This window comes from Dromiciops gliroides, chromosome 2 (genome assembly GCF_019393635.1).
Source record: "Dromiciops gliroides isolate mDroGli1 chromosome 2, mDroGli1.pri, whole genome shotgun sequence".
NCBI classification, from domain to species: Eukaryota; Metazoa; Chordata; class Mammalia; order Microbiotheria; family Microbiotheriidae; genus Dromiciops; species Dromiciops gliroides.
Window position 1 is genome coordinate 340,385,831 of NC_057862.1, and position 22,416 is coordinate 340,408,246.

General features: G+C 38.5%; 1 protein-coding gene across 1 annotated transcript in view; it reads left to right on the forward strand.

The window, feature by feature from the left end:
• TENM2 (teneurin transmembrane protein 2) overlaps positions 1–22,416 on the forward strand; it is a 1,399,253-nt gene that overhangs the window by 998,859 nt on the left and 377,978 nt on the right. The window contains 1 exon segment of the mRNA XM_043982744.1: positions 15,030–15,239. Within this exon segment, the coding sequence (XP_043838679.1) occupies positions 15,030–15,239 (210 nt within the window).

Here is a 22,416-nt window from a genome sequence, read left to right on the forward strand (position 1 = left end):
CAAAAATATTTATAGAAACTCTCTTTGTGGTGGCAAAGAATTGGCAATGGAGGGAATTCCCATCAATTAGGGAATGGCTGAACAAGTTGTGGTATATGAATGCAATGGAATACTATTGTGCTATAAGAAATGATGAGCAGGCAGATTTCAGAAATACCTGGAAAGACTTAAGTGGACTGATGTTGATCGAAGTGAGCAGAACCAGGAGAACATTGTACAAAGTAGCAGTAACATTGTGTGATGATCAACTGGGATAGACTTGGCTCTTCTCAGCAATACAATGATCCAAGACAATTCCAAAGGACTCATGATGGAAAATGCTCTCCACATCCAGAAAAAGAATTGTGGAATCTGAATGCAGATTGAACCATACTGTTTCTTTTTTTGTTTTTTGAGGTTTTTCCCTTTTATTCTGATTCTTCTTTCACAACATGAGTAATGCAGAAATATATTTAATGTGATTGTACACATATAACCTATATCAGGTTGTCTTCTGTCTTAGGGAGGGAGGAGGAAAGGTAGGGAAGGAGAAAAATTTGCAACTCAACATCTTATAAAAACAAATGTTGAAAACTATCTTTACATTTAAATGGAAAATACTAAAACTCTTTTAAGATTAATATTAGGAACTCACTGGAGTATGTGGTTATGATATCCATATGAGAACTGGATCTGAGATCTCTTTCACATCAGTTTATAACTTTGAAAATGCTTATGTCCACCACCTTCAAAGGAATTTTCTATTTTTTTCTCCTTAAAAAAAATCAACCAAATAAATATTTAATAAGGACCCACCATATCCAAGGCCTGGAGAAAATAAGAGGACTGGGGTAATGGTGCTGGTGTTGGAAAGAACCAGTCTCTGATCTCAAGGAGTTTATATTCTACAGGGTAGTTGTATATGTATAGAGATAAGGAAACATAAAATGTAAGGGGATCTTTCTAGACTACATCTTTACATGGCAATGGATCAGGTATCCTTTCTACCATATCTTCACCACTTTTTCTACTTCCCTAGAGAGAATCATGATATATGGACCTATATATGGGGGAAAGGAAGTTCTAGAATACACTTGGATACTTTGCAATAGATATGAATATCTCTTTGTTTTAACTGGATCTATGTTTTCTTTCACTGGTTTAAAAAGCTCCCATTGGAGAAGTTCCTTTTACCAAAGCATACCCTGTAACTGCTCCACAACTTATTGCCTAAGAACACCTATCTTAGTGCTCACTAGAGGCATGGAAAGGTTATAGGATTTGTCCAATGTTTCACAGCTAATATGTAGTAGACAGGAGACTTGAGTCCAAGTCGTCCTGACTCCAAGGCCAACTTTCTATCCATTATTTCACGTTGCCTCTTGCATATACTGACACATATATACAATTTGGAAGTGCTTGCTTCATGTAGATCCAACTTTATAGAGCAGACTTCAAGGAAACAATGTTATTATGGCTGACAAATAAAATATAAAAGTAATATCTAAGTTCTGGTAAAATTCCTTTCACTTTTTAAGAAAAGTACTAGAACAGAGAGAAAAGGTTTGGGGATGTTTGGCTTCCTTAAACCTTTTGCAATCCCTTCCCATCATTTTATATCATTATAGGTTATTGATTATAAGATTTTAGAAGTGTATTGGAATTTTGAGATGATATAGTCTGTTGCTCTTATTTTAGAGATTTCATAGACTCAAGAGCTAGGTGAGACTAGAAATTATCTAGTCCAACCACTTTGTTTTATGGGTGTAGCAATAATGACAGGAGTGATAAAAATGACTTGACCAGGGTCTTATTGGGAGTAAGGTAAAATCAAGATTAAGACTAAGATCTTCTGACTTCAAATCTAATGCCCTCTTCATCATACCACATGGCAAGAACTAAGCTGGGTGGATAGTCAATGCTAACTATCCCAATGCTGACTGTCTACTTAGCTTAGTCCTTGCTCTGTGATGTTGCGCCTGTCATACTGTGATCATTTGTTGATTATTCAATATATTATAACTTATTCAGTTAGTCATTGATCATTAGTCTTCGCCCTATGGTATAGTATTTATCATGCTATAATCTTTTATTGATTATTCAATAACTAATAACATAAAATTAATTATTGGTTATTCAGTAACTATATGACAATGTCTCATACCATTAACAAAATTATTTTTGTGGTTATTGAGTCTTTTCAATCATGTCCGAATCTTCATGATCCCATTTGGAGTGTTTTTTGTTTTTGTTTTTGGAAAAGGTACTGGAGTGTTTGACCATTTCCTTCTCCAGAGCCTGAGATAAACATGGTTAAATGACTTGCTCAGGGGGCAGCTAGATGGCGCAGTGGATAGAGCACCAGCCCTGGATTCAGGAGTACCTGAGTTCAAATCCGGCCTCAGACACTTAACACTTACTAGCTGTGTGACCCTGGGCAAGTCACTTAACCCCAACTGCCTCGCAAAAAAAAACAAAAAAGACTGGCTCAGGGTTGCCCGGCTAGTAAGTGTCTAAGGCTAGATTTGAACTTGGGTCTTCCTGACTCCAGCCCAGTGGCCCACAACAAATGTATATACTCTCTTGTATTGACTTATATTGTTGACCTTATTTCATGCTGTTTTATATTATATCCCAAGTAAAGCATAAGGTTCTTGAGTTCAAGGAACATATGCTGCTAATATGTGCCATAGCACTTATCATAAGACTGAGCATTCAGTAAATATGTGCTGGCTGGTTATAAATTGCAGAGACCCATTTCATCATACCTTAGTTTTCCAGTGTATCTGTTCAAGATGTTAATAGGATCATCCTATTTTAGAAAGTTTGGAAATATATAACACTATCTCATCTTAGAAGGGTTAGAAGATTTAATTAATGTTCATGGGGCACCTTGACACCCCTGGATAGGAGGTTATTTGAAGATCTATTGTGTTTGATAAACATTTATGTCATTGCAGATAAGGTAGAGATTTCTGGCAATCTATAGCCTACAGATGTGAAAGTAGCGCAAATTAACTTCTTTTCAATCTCATGAATATGAAGATTGCCACCATTATAAAACTATTGAAATCATATTATTTTAAAATAAACTTCACTTTCCATCTAGATACTGATCTATTTTTGGTACCTTCCAAAGTACCGTGCTGCAAAGAAGATGTGATGTATAAACATGCAAAGCCTTGGTGTATTATGCTAACGATACATGAATTTATCCGGGGAAAACCTGTGAGGACTGGCCGTTCTTGGACTCCAAGAAGAGAATCTTTAAATTGGGGGCAGACCCAACACAAAGCTTTTCAATAAATTAGTTTTAACAGCTTAGGCAAAACTTTGATTCTTTTTTTTTTTTCCCAGTGGCTAGTTCGTAAAGATTTTTTTTTTAAGAAAATGCTTAACTGGGTTTTGGGGATTTTCCTGAGTAGAAGTGAAGTGGGCAATTAGGTTTCATGTTGCAAAAATTAAAAATAAGGTTATTTGGGGGTAGAGCAAATTAAGTTGTTTTATAAAAACAGGGCTTTCCCTAGAGTGCAGCTTATCTAGTTGATTGGATTGCCTCCGGCAGCCTTTGAGGGACTCCGAGAGGAAAAAAAAGTCTGGTCAGATAATCCTAAAATATCAATGAGGCATGTGTGTATATGTATATTTGTATGTATGATTATATAAGTCTGTTAATATGTGCATAGTATATTTATATGTATGTATATATACCTATATGGTGCTACACAGGGTGTCACAAAAATTTTAGTGAAATTTTAAGTTTTAATTTCTGTGTGTATGTATATGTAAGTATATCTATATGCACATATGTGTTTGTTTACATAGTACCTATATATGTAAATGGAGAGAGTAAGAAAGAAAGAGAAAGAAAGAAAGAAAGAAAGAGAAAAGAAAGAAATAAAATATAAAATCACATATATCCCAGTGGCAACTAGGTGGCACAGTGGATAACGTATAGGATAGAAAGGTCTGAATTAAAATCCAGCCCTAAACAGTTACTACCTGCATGACCCTATGCAAATCGCTTAATCTGTACCTCAAGTCTTCATCTGTAAAATGGCAATGATAAAAACACCTTCCTATCAGGGTTGTTGTGAGGATAAAATGTGATAATATTTATAAAATACTTTGCAAACCTTAAAGCACTATATAAATGCTAGCTATTGTGGGTCCTCCTTTCACTAGTGTAACTATCAATTCTTTCCCATTTTTTCATGCTATTGGATTCTTGTCCCAGCATACTTGTGGTAGTTCTCTGGTTCTTTTTAATGTTCTGGGCATACCTTTACATCACTCAGACAGTCCATCTGCAACCTGACATGGCAGCCTTCTTTTCCAGTCTTATATGTCATTCTTTGGCAACCAAACCTGACCTTTTCTAGTCCATACATAGCCTGTATAGCCTTAACAATAGTAAATATCCTTTACTGGGCCACAATTTCTCCATTTCTGTAATGAGGAGAGGGGCTAGATGATTGCTAAGACTTTTTCAGTTCTGAAATGACATACTTAGTATAATTTATGCCACTTCTTATTGTTGGTAATTTGCCGTATGCTACTTCAACTCACCAAGATTCTTTCCACTGCCTTTTGGATTACTATAATTTTTATTGCGCAGTATTACATTTTTTTTTAACATGGTATTCCATGTGTAGCAAGCCTGATGACCTACTAAAAGGCTCTGGCTCTGGGCTCTCAGGGACTGGATTCAATCTAGGTAGGTCCTGACCAACAAAGATAGGGTTCTGCTTTTTTCTCCTTGCTTTTGTCCTCTCACATCTCTAACCAGGAGTAGAACTCTAGGTAAAGTTACATAAACAAAGCTTTCTTTTATTTCATGTCTAAGGCCCCCTCAAAAGGGATTAGTCAGTCAATAAAACACCTACTATGTGTCTGAAAGAAGCAAAGATAGTCAATGTTCTTAAGGAGCTCTCCATCTAACCAGGGAGACAACAAGCCAGCAAATATGTATGGAAAAGCTAGATAAAGGTCAAAAAGGAAATAATGAAAAGAGAAAAGGTTTTAGAGTTAAGACAGGTTGGGAAAGACTTCCTGTAACAAATGGGATTTTAGCTGACACTTAAAGGAAGCTAAGGAAGGCAGTAGACAGAGGTGAGGAAGAACATTTCAGGCATCGAGGACAACCAGAAAGAATGACCAGAGCTGAGAGATAGGGTGTCTTGATTAATGGGATCCCTTCCAAAAAGTCATTTAATATACAAAATAGATGAGGTCTAGGAGAGCTATGTATTTATTTCCTCCACCACCAAACAAGCGCCTAAAACGCAAAAGACCCCCCAAAACCCCACATATTAATGTGAAATAGTTACCTATTTCTGTCATTATATTATCCCAGGAGAGCAATGTTTAAAACATTTTTAAAAAAATGAAATGGGGCAGCTAGGTGGCACAGTGGATAAAACACTGGCCCTGGATTCAGGAGGACCTGAGTTCAAATCTGGCCTCAGACACTTGACACTTATTTGCTGTGTGACCCTGGGCAAGTCACTTAACCCTCATTGCCCTGCAAAAAACAAACAAAAAAATGAAACATATGTGACTACAGAACAGGAGTTTCCAAACTTTTGAATTTATAAGGTTACCTCCCCCTTTCCCCCCCCCCAAAATACTCCCACTAACCTCAGGATCACTCTTCAGTCACCTGTGCTCAGAATATAGGCAGAAGAGGCAGCTGGAACTTGAGGTCCAGTCTCATGCTTACCTGTACAATGCTGTGAACTAACTACAATTTGCTCAAGAGAGCCATATCTTCCCAGGGAGGAGGAGAGAGAAATCCCTTTCCCTCTCTTTGGGAGGTCCAAGGAAGATCTAGAAAGTACTAAGCCATAAGTTCTGAAGAAGAAGAAGAGAAATGAAGGGAGAATAAGCATTTATACATGTATGTGTATGTGTAAATGTATATGTATTTGTATATGTGTGTATGTACTCATACAATGCCTACTGCATGCTAGGAACTATGCTAAGTGCTTTACAAATATTATCTCATTTAATTCTTTTTTTTTATGTATGAGGTATTTTATTTTTTCCATTACATGTAAAGATAGTTCTCAACTTTTGTTTATACATGCTTTACAATTTCAGATTTTTCTCCCTCCCACCCCTCCCTCCCCCCTCCCCTAGACAGCAGGTAATCTGATATAGGTTATATCTATATAACTCTATACATATACATATATATATATACACACACACATATATATATACACATAATAACATTAATCCTATTTCTGCATTAATCCTGTTACAAGAGAAAGAATCAGAGCAGTGATGCAAAACCTCAAAATAGAAAGAAAAAAAAAAACCAACAGCACCCAAAACAAAAGAAATAATATGGTTCAATCAGCATCTATACTCCACAGTTCTTTCTTTCTTTTTTTTTCTTGGATTTGGAGATCCTCTTCTATCATGAGTTCCCTGGAACTCTTCTGTACCATTGCATTGGTGAGAAGAATATAGTCCATCACAGTAGGTCAACACTCAATGTTGATGATACTGTGTACAATGTTCTTCTGGTTCTGCTCATCTCAGTCATCATCAGCTCACGTAAGACCCTCCAGGTTTCTCTGAACTCTTCCTGCTCATCATTTCTTACAGCACAATAGTATTCCATTGTATTCATATACCACAACTTGTCCAGCCATTCCCCAATTGATGGGCACCCCCTCAACTTCCAATTCCTTGCTACCATGTAAAGAGCAGCTATAAATATTTTTGTACATGTGGGTCCCTTTCCCCCTTCCATGATTTCTTTGGGCAAAAGACCTAAAAGTGGGATTGCTGGGTCAAAGGGTATGCACAGCTTTATCGCCCTTTGGGCATAATTCCAAATTGCTCTCCAGAATGGTTGGATCAGCTCACAGCTCCACCAACAATGCATTAGTGTTCCAATTTTCCCACAGCCTCTCCAACATTTATTATCTTCCTTTTTTGTCATTTTAGCCAATCTGATAGGTGTCAGGTGGTACCTCAGAGTTGTTTTAATTTGCATCTCTCTAATCATTAGAGATTTAGAGCATTTTTTCATATGGGAATAGATAGCTTTGGTTTCTTCATCAGAAAACTGCCTGTTCATATCCTTTGACCATTTCTCAATTGGGGAATGACTTGGATTCTTATAAATTTGATTTAATTCCCTCATTTAATTCTCACAACGACCTTGTGAGGTAGGTGCTACTTTTTTCACCATTTTGCAGTTGAGGAAACTGAGTGAGAGAAGTTGTATCTCATTTTAAGGTTTTCCGAGTGAACGTATTTTAGGGGCCAATCCAATTTGATGAAACCCCTTCTCTGATAATAGGGGAGAGGAGTAAATGAGGGGTATCACAAAGAAATCAATAAGAGGCTTCTCGTTTTACGGGCCCTTTCTCAAGAGGCCAATGTACATCTCACTGGAAGCAGCTAGGATGCACACTATAGGAAATTACTCAGGTCAGAACACATCTGTCACTGTATGTAGGCAAGACACAGACATACATTCATGTATGCTCAGTGGGGTGGCCACTGCGGTTCCCCAGAACTAGCAGCTATATAGCATTAATCAAATAGTCAATGCTCAAATAGATCTGTGGTCTCATTGAAATGTATGAATTTTCTAGTTATCTAGGTAGCAAGCAACCCATCCATATCTGTCCATCTCATGAGACTTTTTTTAATTCTTGTTTTTCCATAAATTCACCACAAGGGGTGGGGCACCAAAGTTGCTAACCAGGGCACTTACTTGATTCCTCTTGACACTATTATAATAATGAATAATAACAATAATGATAACTTACATTTATAGAGTGAGTATTATGTGCCAAGCACTGTGTTAAGCACTTTATAAATATCTCACTTGATCCCCACAACAACCCTGGGAGGTAGGTGCTATCATTATCTCCATTTTTCAGAGGAGGGAACTGAGACAGAGGTTAAGTGACTAGCTCAAGAATCCACAGCTAGGAAGTGTCTAAGGCTGGATTTGAATTTGGTTTTTCCTGAGTCCAGGTCTAGTGCTCTATCTACTGTTTCGCACATGGGTGATCCATCTATCATTTACTTATCCCAGCCTCTCACCACATGATCTGTCCATCTACTTTTTCAATTATCTATTTCTTCCATGATGTGCTTTACTCCAGTTCTTCTTTGTAGTTTTTTTTTTAAACTAATGGGGGGTGGGGGCAGCCTGCTTACTTCTCCCATAAGTTCCTCCATTATCCTCTGAGGGATATTCATTTTTAATTTTTCAAAATCTTTCATAGTCCAAGATTTGTAGCCATGCAACACCATCAGTAGAATATGAGTTTTAAGAAGACAAACTTTTATTTCAAAGAGAAGTCTGGGATCAGGAAAGGAACCTTGCAGTTTTCCAGAGGCAAACCCTATAACATCCCTTGGGGAAATATTGACATTAAAGAGATGAGCTTTTGAAATAGCAAATAGCTTGAGATCATTGAAAATGCTGTCCAATTGTGAGCCAGCCTGACATCCTATTGAATTTTGAGCCTGGCTCATTGTGTACCTGTAGCTTCTGTTCTTAGAATAGAAAGGAGCTGTGATTTCATCAAGTTGGAGAATCTCCTGCAAATGAATCCTGTGGAGTTGCCTGAATCACAGAAAAGGGAAATGACTTGTTCAGGTTCTCATAGTTGAAAAGCTTCAGGGAAGGTATTTAAACCCAGGACTTCCTGACTCCTAGTCCAGTCACTGTCTGTACTACACCAAACTGCTTCTATGTCCTCCTAATAATTGCCTGAGAATTTTCCATTGGAAACAAAAGAGCTACTCGAAGCTGTGACAGTGTGACATAAATAAAAACATATGTATGTGAAGTCTTCACACATCACAGCCTCAGTTCGGCACTGCACCTGAGCAGCAGGAAACAAGGAACATTTTCTGCACTTTAAAAGCCTTGTTTGCTGGATTCATTAGGGTCCCTTCAGTTGTGCATTTGTGATTGAAGCTAGAAGCTCATTTGCTTCAGGCTATGGGTTTTTTCTTTCTTTCTTTTTTTTTTTTTAATTGAAGAAGTAGGACAAGAAATTGAATCTCTTTACTTCACCCAGTGCTGCTGGAAACCACCAAGGCCATTGCTTGGGTTAAGACCCCTCCCAGAATCCCAGCCTGGGGGTGGGGTGGAAAGACTGGGATGGAGAAGAGAAATGACAGGCTAGTATGCTTGTGAGCCCCCACGGTTTGTTCTCTCTCTCTCTGTGTGTCTCTCTCTTTCTCTGTGTGTCTCTCTCTCTTCTGTCTCTTGTCTCTGTTTCCTGCCTCTCTTTCTTCTCTGTCTCTCTATTTCCTGTCTCATCTCTGTCTTTTGGTTCTGTCTCTTGGCTCTGTCTCTTCTTTCTCTCTCTCTTGTCTCTCTGTTTCCTGTCTCGTCTCTTTCTCTCTTTGTCTCCCCTCCCTCCCTCCCTCCTTCCCTCCTCCCCCCCCCCTCATATATCTGTCTTTGTCTCTTCCCTCTCTGTCTCTATCTCTGTCTCTCTCCCTCACAGAAACATGAGGATAGGGATTGGGACAGGGGTTAAGTGGAAACAATGAGGAGACCATCCTGACTCTAACTGTAGGAGTAAGGCTGAATAGGGTAGATGGATCTAGTTGAAGGATCACCTTATGGGTCAGGCTTGGCTCTCTGAAAGGCAGGTTGATACAATGAAAAGTGTGTAGAATCTGAAGTCAAAAGATCTGTGCTTGAATCTCACCTCTGGCACTTAGAACCCGTGTGACCTTGGACAAGCCATTTAATCACTGTGGGCCACAGTTTCTTTATCGGTAAAATGAGGGGGTTGCAAAGATAACCCCCTGAAGTTATCCCTTCCAACTCCAACCCCTTAAGAAGCAATATGGGCTGAATGTGGATCTTTGAGCAGTGAAGTCCCCTCATGAATGCGATGTTTTAAGAAGATGAATCCAGTTAGGGCATGCAAAATTGACTAGGAAGTAGGAAAGAAAACTGAGCCAGGGAATCTAGCTGGGAGGCCACCCTCCTGCAGCTTCTCCCTGTATAATAGCACCATATGCATTTATGATAGTACCTCTGGCAGAACCTCTCTGGGCCACAGTCTACTTTGATGATGGGGACCTCACACTGCCTTGAATTTTTATGCAAGTCAGATAAGAAACATCGTTCCTCTCCTGTAATCAAAACCAGACAGTCGTCCTAGAATTTGGTGTCTTTTCTGAAGAACTTTCCTGCTGATTTAAAGTGTAATTTAAGGGGCAAGGAGGATTGTATTTTCAAAGAAACAGGGAATGCATAAAATGAGGCGAAGAAATGTTTCAGATACTGAAAATATATCTATTCTCTCCTATGTTTCACCTGAGCTACTCTTTGTAACCTCCGGAGATTTTTGGCTCTGTCTATGCAACATTAAAACATCTGTAGGGAAAGTGAAATTTCATCTGGATGTTTCATTCACACAATTCCAAGTATTGTGGAAACATCTGGTTCATTGACTGAATTTTTCACTTTTAAAACAGATGTTTGGCCTTGCGTCAACACAGCCTTTGGGAAAGACCAGTGGCTCTGTGCTAGTGTCTCTCAAGATCAATTTGACCTTGACAGAGGTCATATTTTCACATGGATGAAGTTATTCATGAACAATTTCTCCATCTCACCAGGCAGAGAGTAGATTTTTTTCATTTCTCGCATCAGTCATTTCTTTCCTTTTATTTTTTTCAAGAAATCATCTTTTTTTTTTTTTAAAGGAACAGTCTCTATGAATAGTTATGGGACAAACCTGTGTTCTGGACACATTTTAACTTCTTTTCTAGACATGCTTCTCCAATATATTCTAGTATAGTTCCAAAGGGCAAAGAAATGCCTACACTCTACCTTTATAAGATTCCTCCTAGATTTAAATCCTTTGCCTTTTTTATATATTTGGTCCTCCTTTAGTAGTGAGCAACTAGGATTTCATGAGATAATTGAACTTCATCAGATTTAATACAGGATTCAGTCAGACCATGCATTGCCCCCATCCCCATTTCTTATCTCTTTTCCCCATATAATTCTCATTTCCTCATATAATCCTCATCCTTCACAACATGTGAAAAATTTGAGCATTACTTACACATTTTAGTATCTCCATGAATGGAAAAAAAAATGATCCAGTTGCTTTTAAGTACATTTGGAAATGGATCCAGAAACTTTCACACTACTCTAAGCCAACAACTGCTTTCAAATCCCTATTCAGAGTAGCAGGGATTTGGGAATTGAAGGGGAGAGGGAAACGAAGTAGATTGGCCTTGCGGTGGTACAGATATTTCATGCAAATTCAAATCAGTGTTAGAAGCAAAATGATGCTTTAAGAGAGACATTACTCTAAAGAATGCAAACCTTACAGCTTTTTGGCTCATCCTATCCCTAGATTTCTGCCCCAACGCCATCATTCCATATCAGGACTAGGTAAAGTTACCAGGTAGCCTATGGGCCAGCAATGAGGTGTCTTGTCTCTAGCACTAATTGCAAGAGTTGAAAAAATAGTAAACCATCGTTAATTTGGGACCAGAAAAAATGGACCTTAAATTAGCCAATTTTGGATCGTTCCCTATTTTTATTGGAAGGGCATCAGGGAATCAATCCAATCATCTGGATAGCTGCTTATGCCTTGAATTGTGCATATTAAAAAAATAAAAACTAAGAAGAATGTCACCTTAATGAGATTTTAGTATATTTGCATATATGTGTGTTAAACAAATCTATTAAAGCTGCCCCATCTGCTGTGCACCCTGTAACCTTTGAAATACACCCGAGGGCCATGCCACCTTAAGTGGTTTTGCAGGAAATAGAAAGCAAAGAGAGACATGTTAACTTTCAGCTTCTGCCACTGTACTTTGGAACCTGTCTGTATCTGTGCAGATGGTCTCTGTCAGTTGGAACAGTCACAGGGGGAAAAAATGTTAGCATAATTGGACAAAATTAGAAAATTACATAGCGAATACAGTACAGGATAGCAGTTGATTGGGACAGATCTGTGGATTGAGCAATATCACCATTCACAGTAGGTCCCAGGGAGCAGAATTTAGGGAGTAACAAAGGCATGCTCTTTTCTGGAAGCAGAGGGGCAAGGGAATCACAGGAATCAAACTAGCTTGTGATACTGTCAATGCACTCTAGTAACCCCAGTGCTTTCACTGTTCTTCCATTGTCTGTATTTGTAAAAATTAAAAAGCAGTTCTGTCTTGTACTCTATGAAATGAATTCATGCTTAACGAAATTTCACAAAAGTTCATGTAAAGAGTGATTTCACAGCAACTATCATATCAGGCTCTTAGAAAACTTGAATTTAATTCCACCTCAGTTGCTCAAAGGAATTTAAAAATTGGCTTCCAGCCATTCCTGTTGTACAACACTCAGTCTCAGATATACCCACAATAATACAAACTTTAAAACCTATCAACTGTCTAAGTTAAAATTTGTTCCTGGCCAGAACCTTGCTGTGAAGTAGGCATCAACACTGTTCCAATGGCTCTGACTTTGGAATAACCAGGTTGTGTTCAATGGCTTTGAATAAGGTAAATAATGTTTCTCTCAAGTGGCTGTTTCTGACATCGTAACACAATTGCATCATGGGAGAAAGCTGTAGAGGGGGATTGTACCTTAGATTATGGAGTTTCCAAAATTTTATGTTTATTTTTAAATCTCCGGAAAACATCTCTATGAAAATTTACCCTGCCTGGAATCTCCTTTTGTCTCCACCAACTCCTTCACATCCCACAATTCAGTTAAATTCCATTCATTTGAAAAAAATAATTTATTTGGTTCCTACTAAGTTCCAGATGCCAGGGTAAAAAAACAAAAAAACAAAAATAAATCATGTCCTCTGTGACATGATTTAGTCCCTATCACTTTTCCATTCCCTAAATTCCTATAATGAAGACCATTATTATTCCCCCCAACCCCTCCTTCCTAATTACTTAGAAAGCAACAATCTATTTAGACTATGCCTTAAAGAAGAGAGATCTATGGAAGAAGCTGTTCATTAAGTGCTATCTGTGAGTTTAGGCCAGTGGGGTGAAGTAATAACTCTCACATTCAAATATAGCCTAAAAATTTGTTGATACAGGTGTAATTATTATTAACAGCAACAATGATAATAGCAACCCAAATATATGTAGTACTCTTAGGTAAATTGAGTGTTTTCATCATACCTCAGCTATAATCTTAAACAGTTATATGCACACTAAATTTTAGTAAATCAAATCCCATTCATTCTTAATTGACATGATTTCAGGGATGCTTTATCTTCATTTATGGTTGTCTTTCACTGGACAGAGGCTTCTAATCTTTTTAACTTTAAATATTTTTTGCCTTCCCATATCTCTGTCAACTTGCAAATGAATGAATGAAGTTGGATTTATTAAGCATTTACCACGGGCCAGGCACTGTGTTAAACACTAGGGATATAGATGGGGGAAAAAAGAAGACTGTCTGCTTTCAAAGGAGTGGAAGACCAAATGAATAAAATGCAATGGGAGAAACAACACAAAATGCTATTCATATATAAGCAAACATTGAAATGTACTAAAGAAGTTCATTTAAAAGAAGCTACTGCAAGAGAGCCTCCCTAAGGAACAACTCCCCTTCCCTCAAAATTAATCGCATTTGTAAGTTTTGTGTTTTATGTATGGAATTTCCTTAAGTTGGGGAACACCTCCAAGAGGATGATTCCTTGAGGGCCAGGTAGCTTTCTAATCTTGGTATTCAGAAGGAACCTCATTCATTCATTCGTCCATCTGTCTGTCCATCCATCCATCCATCCATCCATCCATCCATCCATCCATCCATCCATCCATCCATCCATCCATCCATCCATCCATCCATCCATCCATCCATCGATTCATTCATTCATTTAGCACGTAGACTTACAATGTATCAGACACTGCACTAGGCAATGTAGGTACAAAGACAAAAACAAACAGCTGTTGGTTTAAAGGAATTTTCATTCTATTGGAGGAAACTCCATAAACATAGCTAAGTAAATACCAAATAATTTTGGAGGGGGAGGGCACTAGAAATGGGTGGTACCCAAAGTTGGCACCTGAGCTGAGTTTTGTCAGAAGTTAAGAGGCAGGAACACATTCTAGGCACAGAGACGGCATCCCCTTTCAGGATTTCCCTCCATTCTGCCTTCCCCACACCCTTCCTTCTAACCACCACCCACCTGACTTTTAGCTTTGTAGCATGATTCTTTAGGTTGCTGTGGCTGGCACATTTTTAGTTGCAGAACTAAAATAACATTTGGGCAACTGAGAGGTCTCATAGATGTACATGTAAAGCAGGTGAAACTGGACCTTGTGATTATCTTTCCCCCAGTAATTTGGCTACCAGGTGTTACAAACCACATGAAAAGAGAAGTTGGGGATGTGCCTAGAGGGAGAAGAGAAACCATTCTCTGAGATCTCTCAGGAACATACCTCTTTTCCTTTTTCCACTTACCATTTTTTTTTGTATGTTGTCTCTTTAGATTGTGAGTTCCTTGAGGACAGGGACAGTATTTTTGCCTGCCTGCCTTCCTTCCTTCCTTCCTTCCTTCCTTCCTTCCTTCCTTCCTTCCTTCCTTCCTTCCTTCCTTCCTTCCTTCCTTCCTTCCTTCCTTCCTTCCTTCCTTCCTTCCTTCCTTTTCCTCCCCATGGCTTAGTAAAAAGCCTGGAACATAGTAAATGCTTAATAAATGTTTGTTGACAGAATAACTAGCAACCTAGTGAGGAATCTCTCCATGGAAACCATGGGGAATTAAGTGTCGCCAGTACTTTGGGGTAGGCATTAAGTGTGATTCCTCTTCCTAATCCTTTTTCCTTGATCTTAGCTTACCTAACCTGTGCAGACGTATGTCATGCGGCACATCAAGTTTTCTGAAATGACAGACAACACTTCCTCTGGTATAAGTTTACACATTGGACTACTTCTAATAACACTTACGGTGTTTCAGTGGGCATGATTTTTTTTTAAACCTTTCTATTTCCAGCCAATTTCAGTATAACTTTCTGAATATTATATCATTACATTCATTGCTGACCTTTGATCCCTCTGTCCTCTTTCCCAGGTCGTCCCATTCCACCTACATCCTCGTCTAGCCTTCTCCCATCTGCTCAGCTGCCTAGCTCTCATAATCCTCCACCAGTTAGCTGCCAGATGCCATTGCTAGACAGCAACACCTCCCATCAAATCATGGACACCAACCCTGATGAGGAGTTCTCCCCTAATTCATATCTGCTCAGAGCATGCTCAGGGCCCCAGCAAGCCTCCAGCAGTGGTAAGGAAACAGCAAACACATCAAGTTTGGATGTGTGATTGTTTGTGTATGTCTGTCATATGACCTTTTCTTTTTTTCCTCCGAAGTTTCTGAAACAAGGGGGTGGGGAAGGGATTTAGGGAATAAATGGGAGAGACATTTCTGGTGGAGAGGCATTTCATTTTCAAGTCAAATGACATTTCCCCCCCCCCCCCTTCATTTCTCTCTAGATAAAGAGTTCTTAACCTAGGGCTTACCAATCCTCAAGGGGTCTGTGACTGTGGTTAAGATAAAAAACACATCTTTATTTCAATACAATTGGTTTTCTTTTTATTTTCTTTGTGTTTAAAAACACTCTTCTGAGAAGGGGTCCATTGGCTTTACTAAATTGCCAAAGGGGTCTATGATCCCTCCAAAAACAAGGTTGAAAACTCCTTGTCTAGAGTATTTTAAGTCAGTAAAGTCTTAAAGAATGCAAAACCTCTCAGTATATCTGCATTGTTAAAGAGGCTTTATTTATCTCAATGAGGTTTGGTGGCCTTCTGGGAAAACAGGAATTTCCCAGAAGTGGGGTGTTAAATTTGAAAGTTGAATTTTGTATTATTTTCTTATTATCCCACTTGAGGGCACACCAGTGACTTTATTGACCCTGGTATATGTGTACATAAGGTGCTTTTGCTTAATGATGAGTGATGACAGACTCTTGCTGCCTCAATTGTTTAGAAGATTTTACTCTCAGAGTGCATCATCAGAGTGTTTAAAGGGACCTCATCAGTGATCCATGTTTATGTGACTTTGATTGAATGTAATTACACTGATCATGTGGCATGGTGGTAAACATTGCCTTCACCTTCACAATTAGCTCTGTGGTTTTCAGGTAACAGGCTTTGTGTCAAATAGTGTAAAGAACACAGGCTCTTTTGCCAGAGGATCTGGGTTCAAATCTTGCCTCCAACACTTACAACCTATAGGACCTTGGGCAAATCATTTATCCTCTCTGCCTCAGATTCCATATGTGTGAAATGAGTGGGTTGGATATTAAATGTCCTCTGGGGACCAGCTTCACTCTATCACTGTGACTTTATGCTCTTTTTTCTGCTGACGAGCTACAGCTGGCCAGAGTGAAATATGATGATTGTGCCACCATGATGCCATTGTATCTGATGTCCTGAGATTTCTGGGACCAGAGTGACCATTGTAAAGGCATCCAAACTAGCCCTCAGACCAGTTCATAGACAACTCCTTATGGGTGAAGTTCCTGTATCTTCTAGGAGAAAACAGGACTGGAATGCTGCCGGTCCCCTACAGCTCTGATCTTTTTGCTCTTTCTTTCTCTTGCCCTAGACCAGCATCACCTGATTATTCCTATAGAAATCAGGTCCACCAGTACTTTAGGGATACTTCTGTGTCATAAGCTACCTGTCTCTAGTACTTTTTTCTTTCCTTTTTAAAATTAAAAAAAAATTTTAAATACTTTTATTTCTTTGGTTTGGTTTTTCATTTATTTATTTATTTATTTGTCCTCTACTACTTTGATGGAATTGTTTTGGGTCACACTTTGGAAAAGTCTCATGAAAATGATCTTATCCCTTTTTCCTGTATGGGTGATGGAGACCTTGGCTTTTTCAATAACTTCTGAATTGGTCACTCAAGAAATTCATCTCTCACCTTTACCTTCAAAGTGTTCCTGGCCAATAGGAAACAGAAGGTTCTGCCAAGAGCATGGCTTAATGAGATTACACTTGTCATGGAAAGGAGTGTTTTGGCTTCATGCATGAGCATATGTCACTGTTGGCCTCAACATCTACAATTAGAAGAGGCCACCCAAATGAATTTAAGAGGACTCCTTCTGGGCATGAAGTGACAGACAGCCCCTCGTGATAGCCATGCCCTTCCCAATAGCCAGTCCTGATATATTTAGTAAACTCATATTCTTTTTTTTTAAATTACCTAATCAAATCTTTCATCAAATGAGCAATCCATTGTTGATATTATGAAGGCCTTTAATCTACCATAAATCTTTATTAGAACTCATCAGAGCTTCTAGTTGGAGAGAAATGTGATTATAGCACTCTTAAAATGACATTACATCATTGGGGTGATTGGTTTATCATTTGGAGAAGAGACATCAATCATAACTAGCATAACCACACAGTAAATGAATTCAACCTTTCTACCACAGAACAATGACACTGTAATTGCTCAAAATCAGGCTTAAAATGGAATCGGAAAATGCTCTTTCTTCAAATATGATGTTAACTTAATGGAATATATTATGAAAAATCATGTTTGAGGAAATTCTATATAATTAAAAATATGTGGAAATATATTCCTTTTTTTTCTCTCATTAGAACTTGATTTCAGTTGCAGAATCATTTTTTGTGCTGCAGAGATTATGTTGCATTTAATTGAACTACCCTCACTGATGTTTTTCTGCTTTTTATTCTGTGCTGTGTAATCGGGATGCATATTGTATTATGAAGGACAAGAGGCTGTTGAAATGAGGTGCACCTGCTGATAGCTTTTTAAAAACAGACAATTATTACAGAGAAAATGAGACTTTTTCAAAGCTATATCCTTTTATGCATATAAAGATATCAGAGTAAAGATGATTTCCATAAGAGAGGTCAGTTCATCTCTCTGCACCATCTAGACTATTTTCTTATAGATAGCATTGAGAGCCAATTTATTTCTTAGGATGTGTATACAATTGGAGCTAGTTGAGGGATATTTTTGTTGGCTTTATGCATAATCAAGGCATCATTTTGATGGTGACAGCTAGAAACTGACCACACTGAATATTTATTGAATCTGAGTTATCTGAGTCAGATATCCTTAGTCTTAATTTTCAAAACCAATCTGTTAAGCTGATTTAAGGTTTCTACTTATTTGAGCTTTGGTAATGCTGATATATTAATTTTAGGGATCCATATTCATTCCAAACAACAGTTGTATGGACACAATATCTTCTCCTGACCCTATTGTTCAATGCACTTTGTTTCAAGGTGGGCATTTTGTTGAGGGCTCTTTCATGATCTGGCCAACAATACTCTGTTCAGAATACTTGGCTCTCTCTTAGCTGTTGTTGTTGTTTTTCCTTTGTTCTTAAAGAGGATCATGACATTGGGGTGATATCATGACTTGTACTGAATTGGATTTAAGTGAGGGAGGACTGTGCAGGTCACCAACCTCACACTCTCCTCCAGAGCCATCTGGGCCAGTGGCAAGATATAGATCAGGATTACGGAGATGGTCCCAGATGTTTAGGGCAATTGGGGTTTAAGTGACTTGCCCAGGGTCACACAGCTAGTAAGTGACGAGGTGAGATTTGAACCTCAGGTCCTCCATTTTCAGGGTGGTCTGTTTCCCACTGTGTTTACCTAGCTGCCCGTCTTAGCTCATGTGAGAGCAAATGAGATTGTTGTTTATTTTTTTTTTTCTCTCCTCTACACATAGATTTGGCTTAGGATAAGTTGGAGATCCAATCAAGATGTTCAATTCATTCTTTTCTTTCTGCCTAAAATTTTTTTTTTCAATGAACAAGCATTTAATTTTTTTCTCTCCTACCCTTGAAACAAAAAATTAATAAAATAAAAACCTTCGTTAAAAGATGCACAGTGACTCTTAGTTTGGGAATTGATTTCTATGACGGCTTCTTTGGGTAATCTGTTCTGAAGAAATGCATAAATATAACAGAAAGGAGTGTTCATGTGAAGTCATAGGGCCTATGTGCAAATCCCAGTTCTGTAATTCACTACCTGAGTCAGCAAGTCTCTTAATCTCTTCAGGTCCTCACTTTCTTTAAATAAATAAAAAAAAAGGTGTGAGTTTTAAATGACCTGTGAGGTCCCTTTTAATTCCAAATCTCTGATCCTACCAACAAATATAATTTACATTGCATAGATTTCAAATGGAATAATTTTTGAGGTAGGAGTATCTTGAATCATTATATAAAATGAAGGTTTCCTTATTTTTCTATAGAACCACTTGTGGCTTATTGGTATCAGCAATAAACTGGGAGTTAAGCAACCTGGGTTTTAATGGCAAATCTTTTCACCTGTCCTTGGTCTGTTTAACTCATCTCTTCCTAAACCTAGTATTTTGAATCAGATTGTGTCAAAGCTTCCATCTAGCTCTAATTATAATAGCAGTTGTAATACACAATAGCTGACATTTATATAACACCTTAAGGTTTGCAAAATCACTTCACATATATCATCTCATTTGATCCTAACAACAAACCCTGGTAGGTAGGAGGTACTATAATTAGTAGAGAGGGAAAGTGAAACTATAGAGGTTAAGTGACTTGCCTATGGTCAGAGGCAAGATTCAAACTCATGTCTTCATGACTCCCAAGTCCACCATTCTATCCACTGTGGCACCTAGATTCTAGTAAATGAGGTGTCATATCACACAAGTAATACTGCCTCTTGTTAAGCTAGTTAAGAATATTGACTTTTGGGGGTGGGTGGGGCAATGAGGTTTAAGTGATTTGCCCAGGGTCACACAGCTAGTAAGTGTCAAGTGTCTGAGGTGGATTTGAACTCAGTCCTCTTGAATCCCGGGTCAATATGCTTTATCCACTGTACCACCCAGGAAATATTGAATTTTTAGTGGTTATGCACCAGTCACTGACTTTGCTTTCTGAAGAACTTTGGCTTTTGTGGTTCATCTTATCATCCTTCTCTTTCATGGAGGTAGAATAAAATGATCACCTTGCATTATTCAACCCACTTGATAGCCAGAAATTATTTGATTCTCTGTTATTCCTTGACATCACTGAAACACCCCTTTTGAGAGGTACTATACATCCCTTCTTACACATCGCAACTTATGATACCTGGTTTTCTTGGTCTAAAAAAGACAAGCAATAAACTACATTCAGTAGGGTACTTGAAAACTCCCCCAAAGCAAAAGCAGAACCTTCCCATTATGACTTGGCTATCATGAGAAGTAGTGTGATACAGTAGAAAGACTCAGAGGACCTGGATTTGAATCCTGGCTCTGATTAAGTGACTTTTAGTGAGTCACCTAATGCTCTGGCCTGTTTCCATGTCTATAAAGTGAGGGGCTTAAATTAAGGAACTTTCCAGGTTTCATTCAGTTCTAATTTCATCTTTGGTTATTTCCCATATCTAGGGCTCCTTCTTGGGAGCCAAGAACTAAAATCTTGTAGCAGCATATTAGCCTAAACCTAAGTCTACTTTGATCTTGTATAAAATTAGCTAGTGCTATAGTGCAGTAATATAGTATTGGAATAACAGTATTATGTTCTCCCTTATTCCCTTTCCCTACAGCCACTTCCTTTCACACCATCACCATCTAATTCAGGGATTATTCTTTGTGACCTTCTACAGAAGTACATTAACTAAACCAGCATTTTCTAATATTCAATAATATAATTTTGAATCTCTATGTAAGAACTCATCTGAAAAAAATCACCTGGAATTCCCTTTGGCAACATCATGAAGAGTTCTGCCACCTCCTAGCTTACTAGGGGAGAAATATGGGCACATTTATATTGCAATCCAGAAACACCAGCTACCTACTTTCTTCCTTAAAATAAAACTGGAGTTTTCGTTATTTAGGAGTCTAAATAACATTTTTGAATCACTCCCTAGGTAGCCCCCTCCCTTTACTTTGCCAGGAAGATGTCACCTTAAGCTAGAGATGAGAATCAGAACCAGTGATCCATGCGCTAGGTCTCTGGGTCTGCTCAAGTGCCAGCAGAGCCTCAGACTCTCTCATTAAAAGGGATTAATAGGTCCTTTGGCCTCCTAGGGGAAAAAAATTTAAAAAGGGACGAAAGGAAGGAAGGAAGGAAGGAAGGGAGGGAGGGAGGGAGAGAGAAAGAAAGAGAGAAGGAAAGAAAGAAAAAAATAAGGAAAGAAAGCAGGAGAGCGGAAAAAAAAGAGAAGGAAAGAAAGAAATAACGAAATTCCAGTCAGGTAATCAACTCAAGATACATGTAACAAATGACAACTGCTGGTGCTTGGTGATACAGAATGATGTGTTTAGTTTAACATTTCATTGATATTTTAGCATCATCAGGAAGGCAGTTTTTCCATACAAGTGGATTTTCCAGATAATTTAAGCATTATACTTTTTTGGTTTTACTGAACCTGTGATTCCAGTGGTATAAGGTGTTCTCAACCTGGGAGCTTCTTTTTACCAAATGCAGATATGGCCCTTATCTTCTCTGGGCCTTATCTTCTTAGAGAGTTAGTTGCCTGGGCACTGAGAAGTATAATTGAGTTGGTCCAGAGTTGCATTGCCAATGTGTGTCACTGGTGGCATTTGAACCTAGGTCTTTCCTAGTTTTGATGTCGACTTTATATGCACTATGCCATATGCCTCATGCATATATATGCATACATATATATGTGTTTAAATAAACATATATATGTACATATAATTTTTTGGGGAAAATCTTTTTTAAACAAAGTGTATATAGGATTCTAGATTCTAGAACAGCAAGGATCATTGAGATCATATAATCTAACCTCATTTGACCAAAAAGAAAAATGAGGAAAGTGATCAAGCAATTTGAGTTCTTTAGGAGGATGAAAAACTAATTTAATGGGGAGCTGGGGAGGGATTGGGGTTAAAGGAAAGATCTGAGAGGTTGTAATCAGAGATGTGAGAGGATTTCAGTAGTAGGACAGTATTTGGTATTGATCTAATCAAGGGTGTGGCCTTGCTGGTGGGCAATTGAAGTGGAGGAGTGTCAGGGTGGGGGGCGGGGGAAGTGCCTTGGGATTGAGCAAATCAAAGAACAGAACCAATATTTTGTATATTATAGACACTAAGGATTCTGGCAGGAAAAAGGGAAGATTAAAGGGCCAGATAAAGAAACCATTAAGAGATGTGGAAAAGAATTTTGGATTGTAGTGGATAACAGTACAAAGATGGTGAGAGGCTAATTTTTTTTGGGGGGGGGGTGAGGCAATTGGGGTTAGGTGACTTGCCCAGGGTCACACAGCTAGTCAGTGTCAAGTGTCTGAGGCTGGATTTGAACTCAGGTCCTCCTGACTCCAGGGCCGGTGCTCTATCCACTGTACCACCTAGCTGCCTTTTAAAAAGAATTATTTATTTATTTATCTATTGCGGGTCAATGAGGTTGAAGTGACTTGCCCAGGGTCACACAGCTAGTGTCAAGTCTCTGAGGCTGCATTTGAACTCAGGACCTCCTGAATCC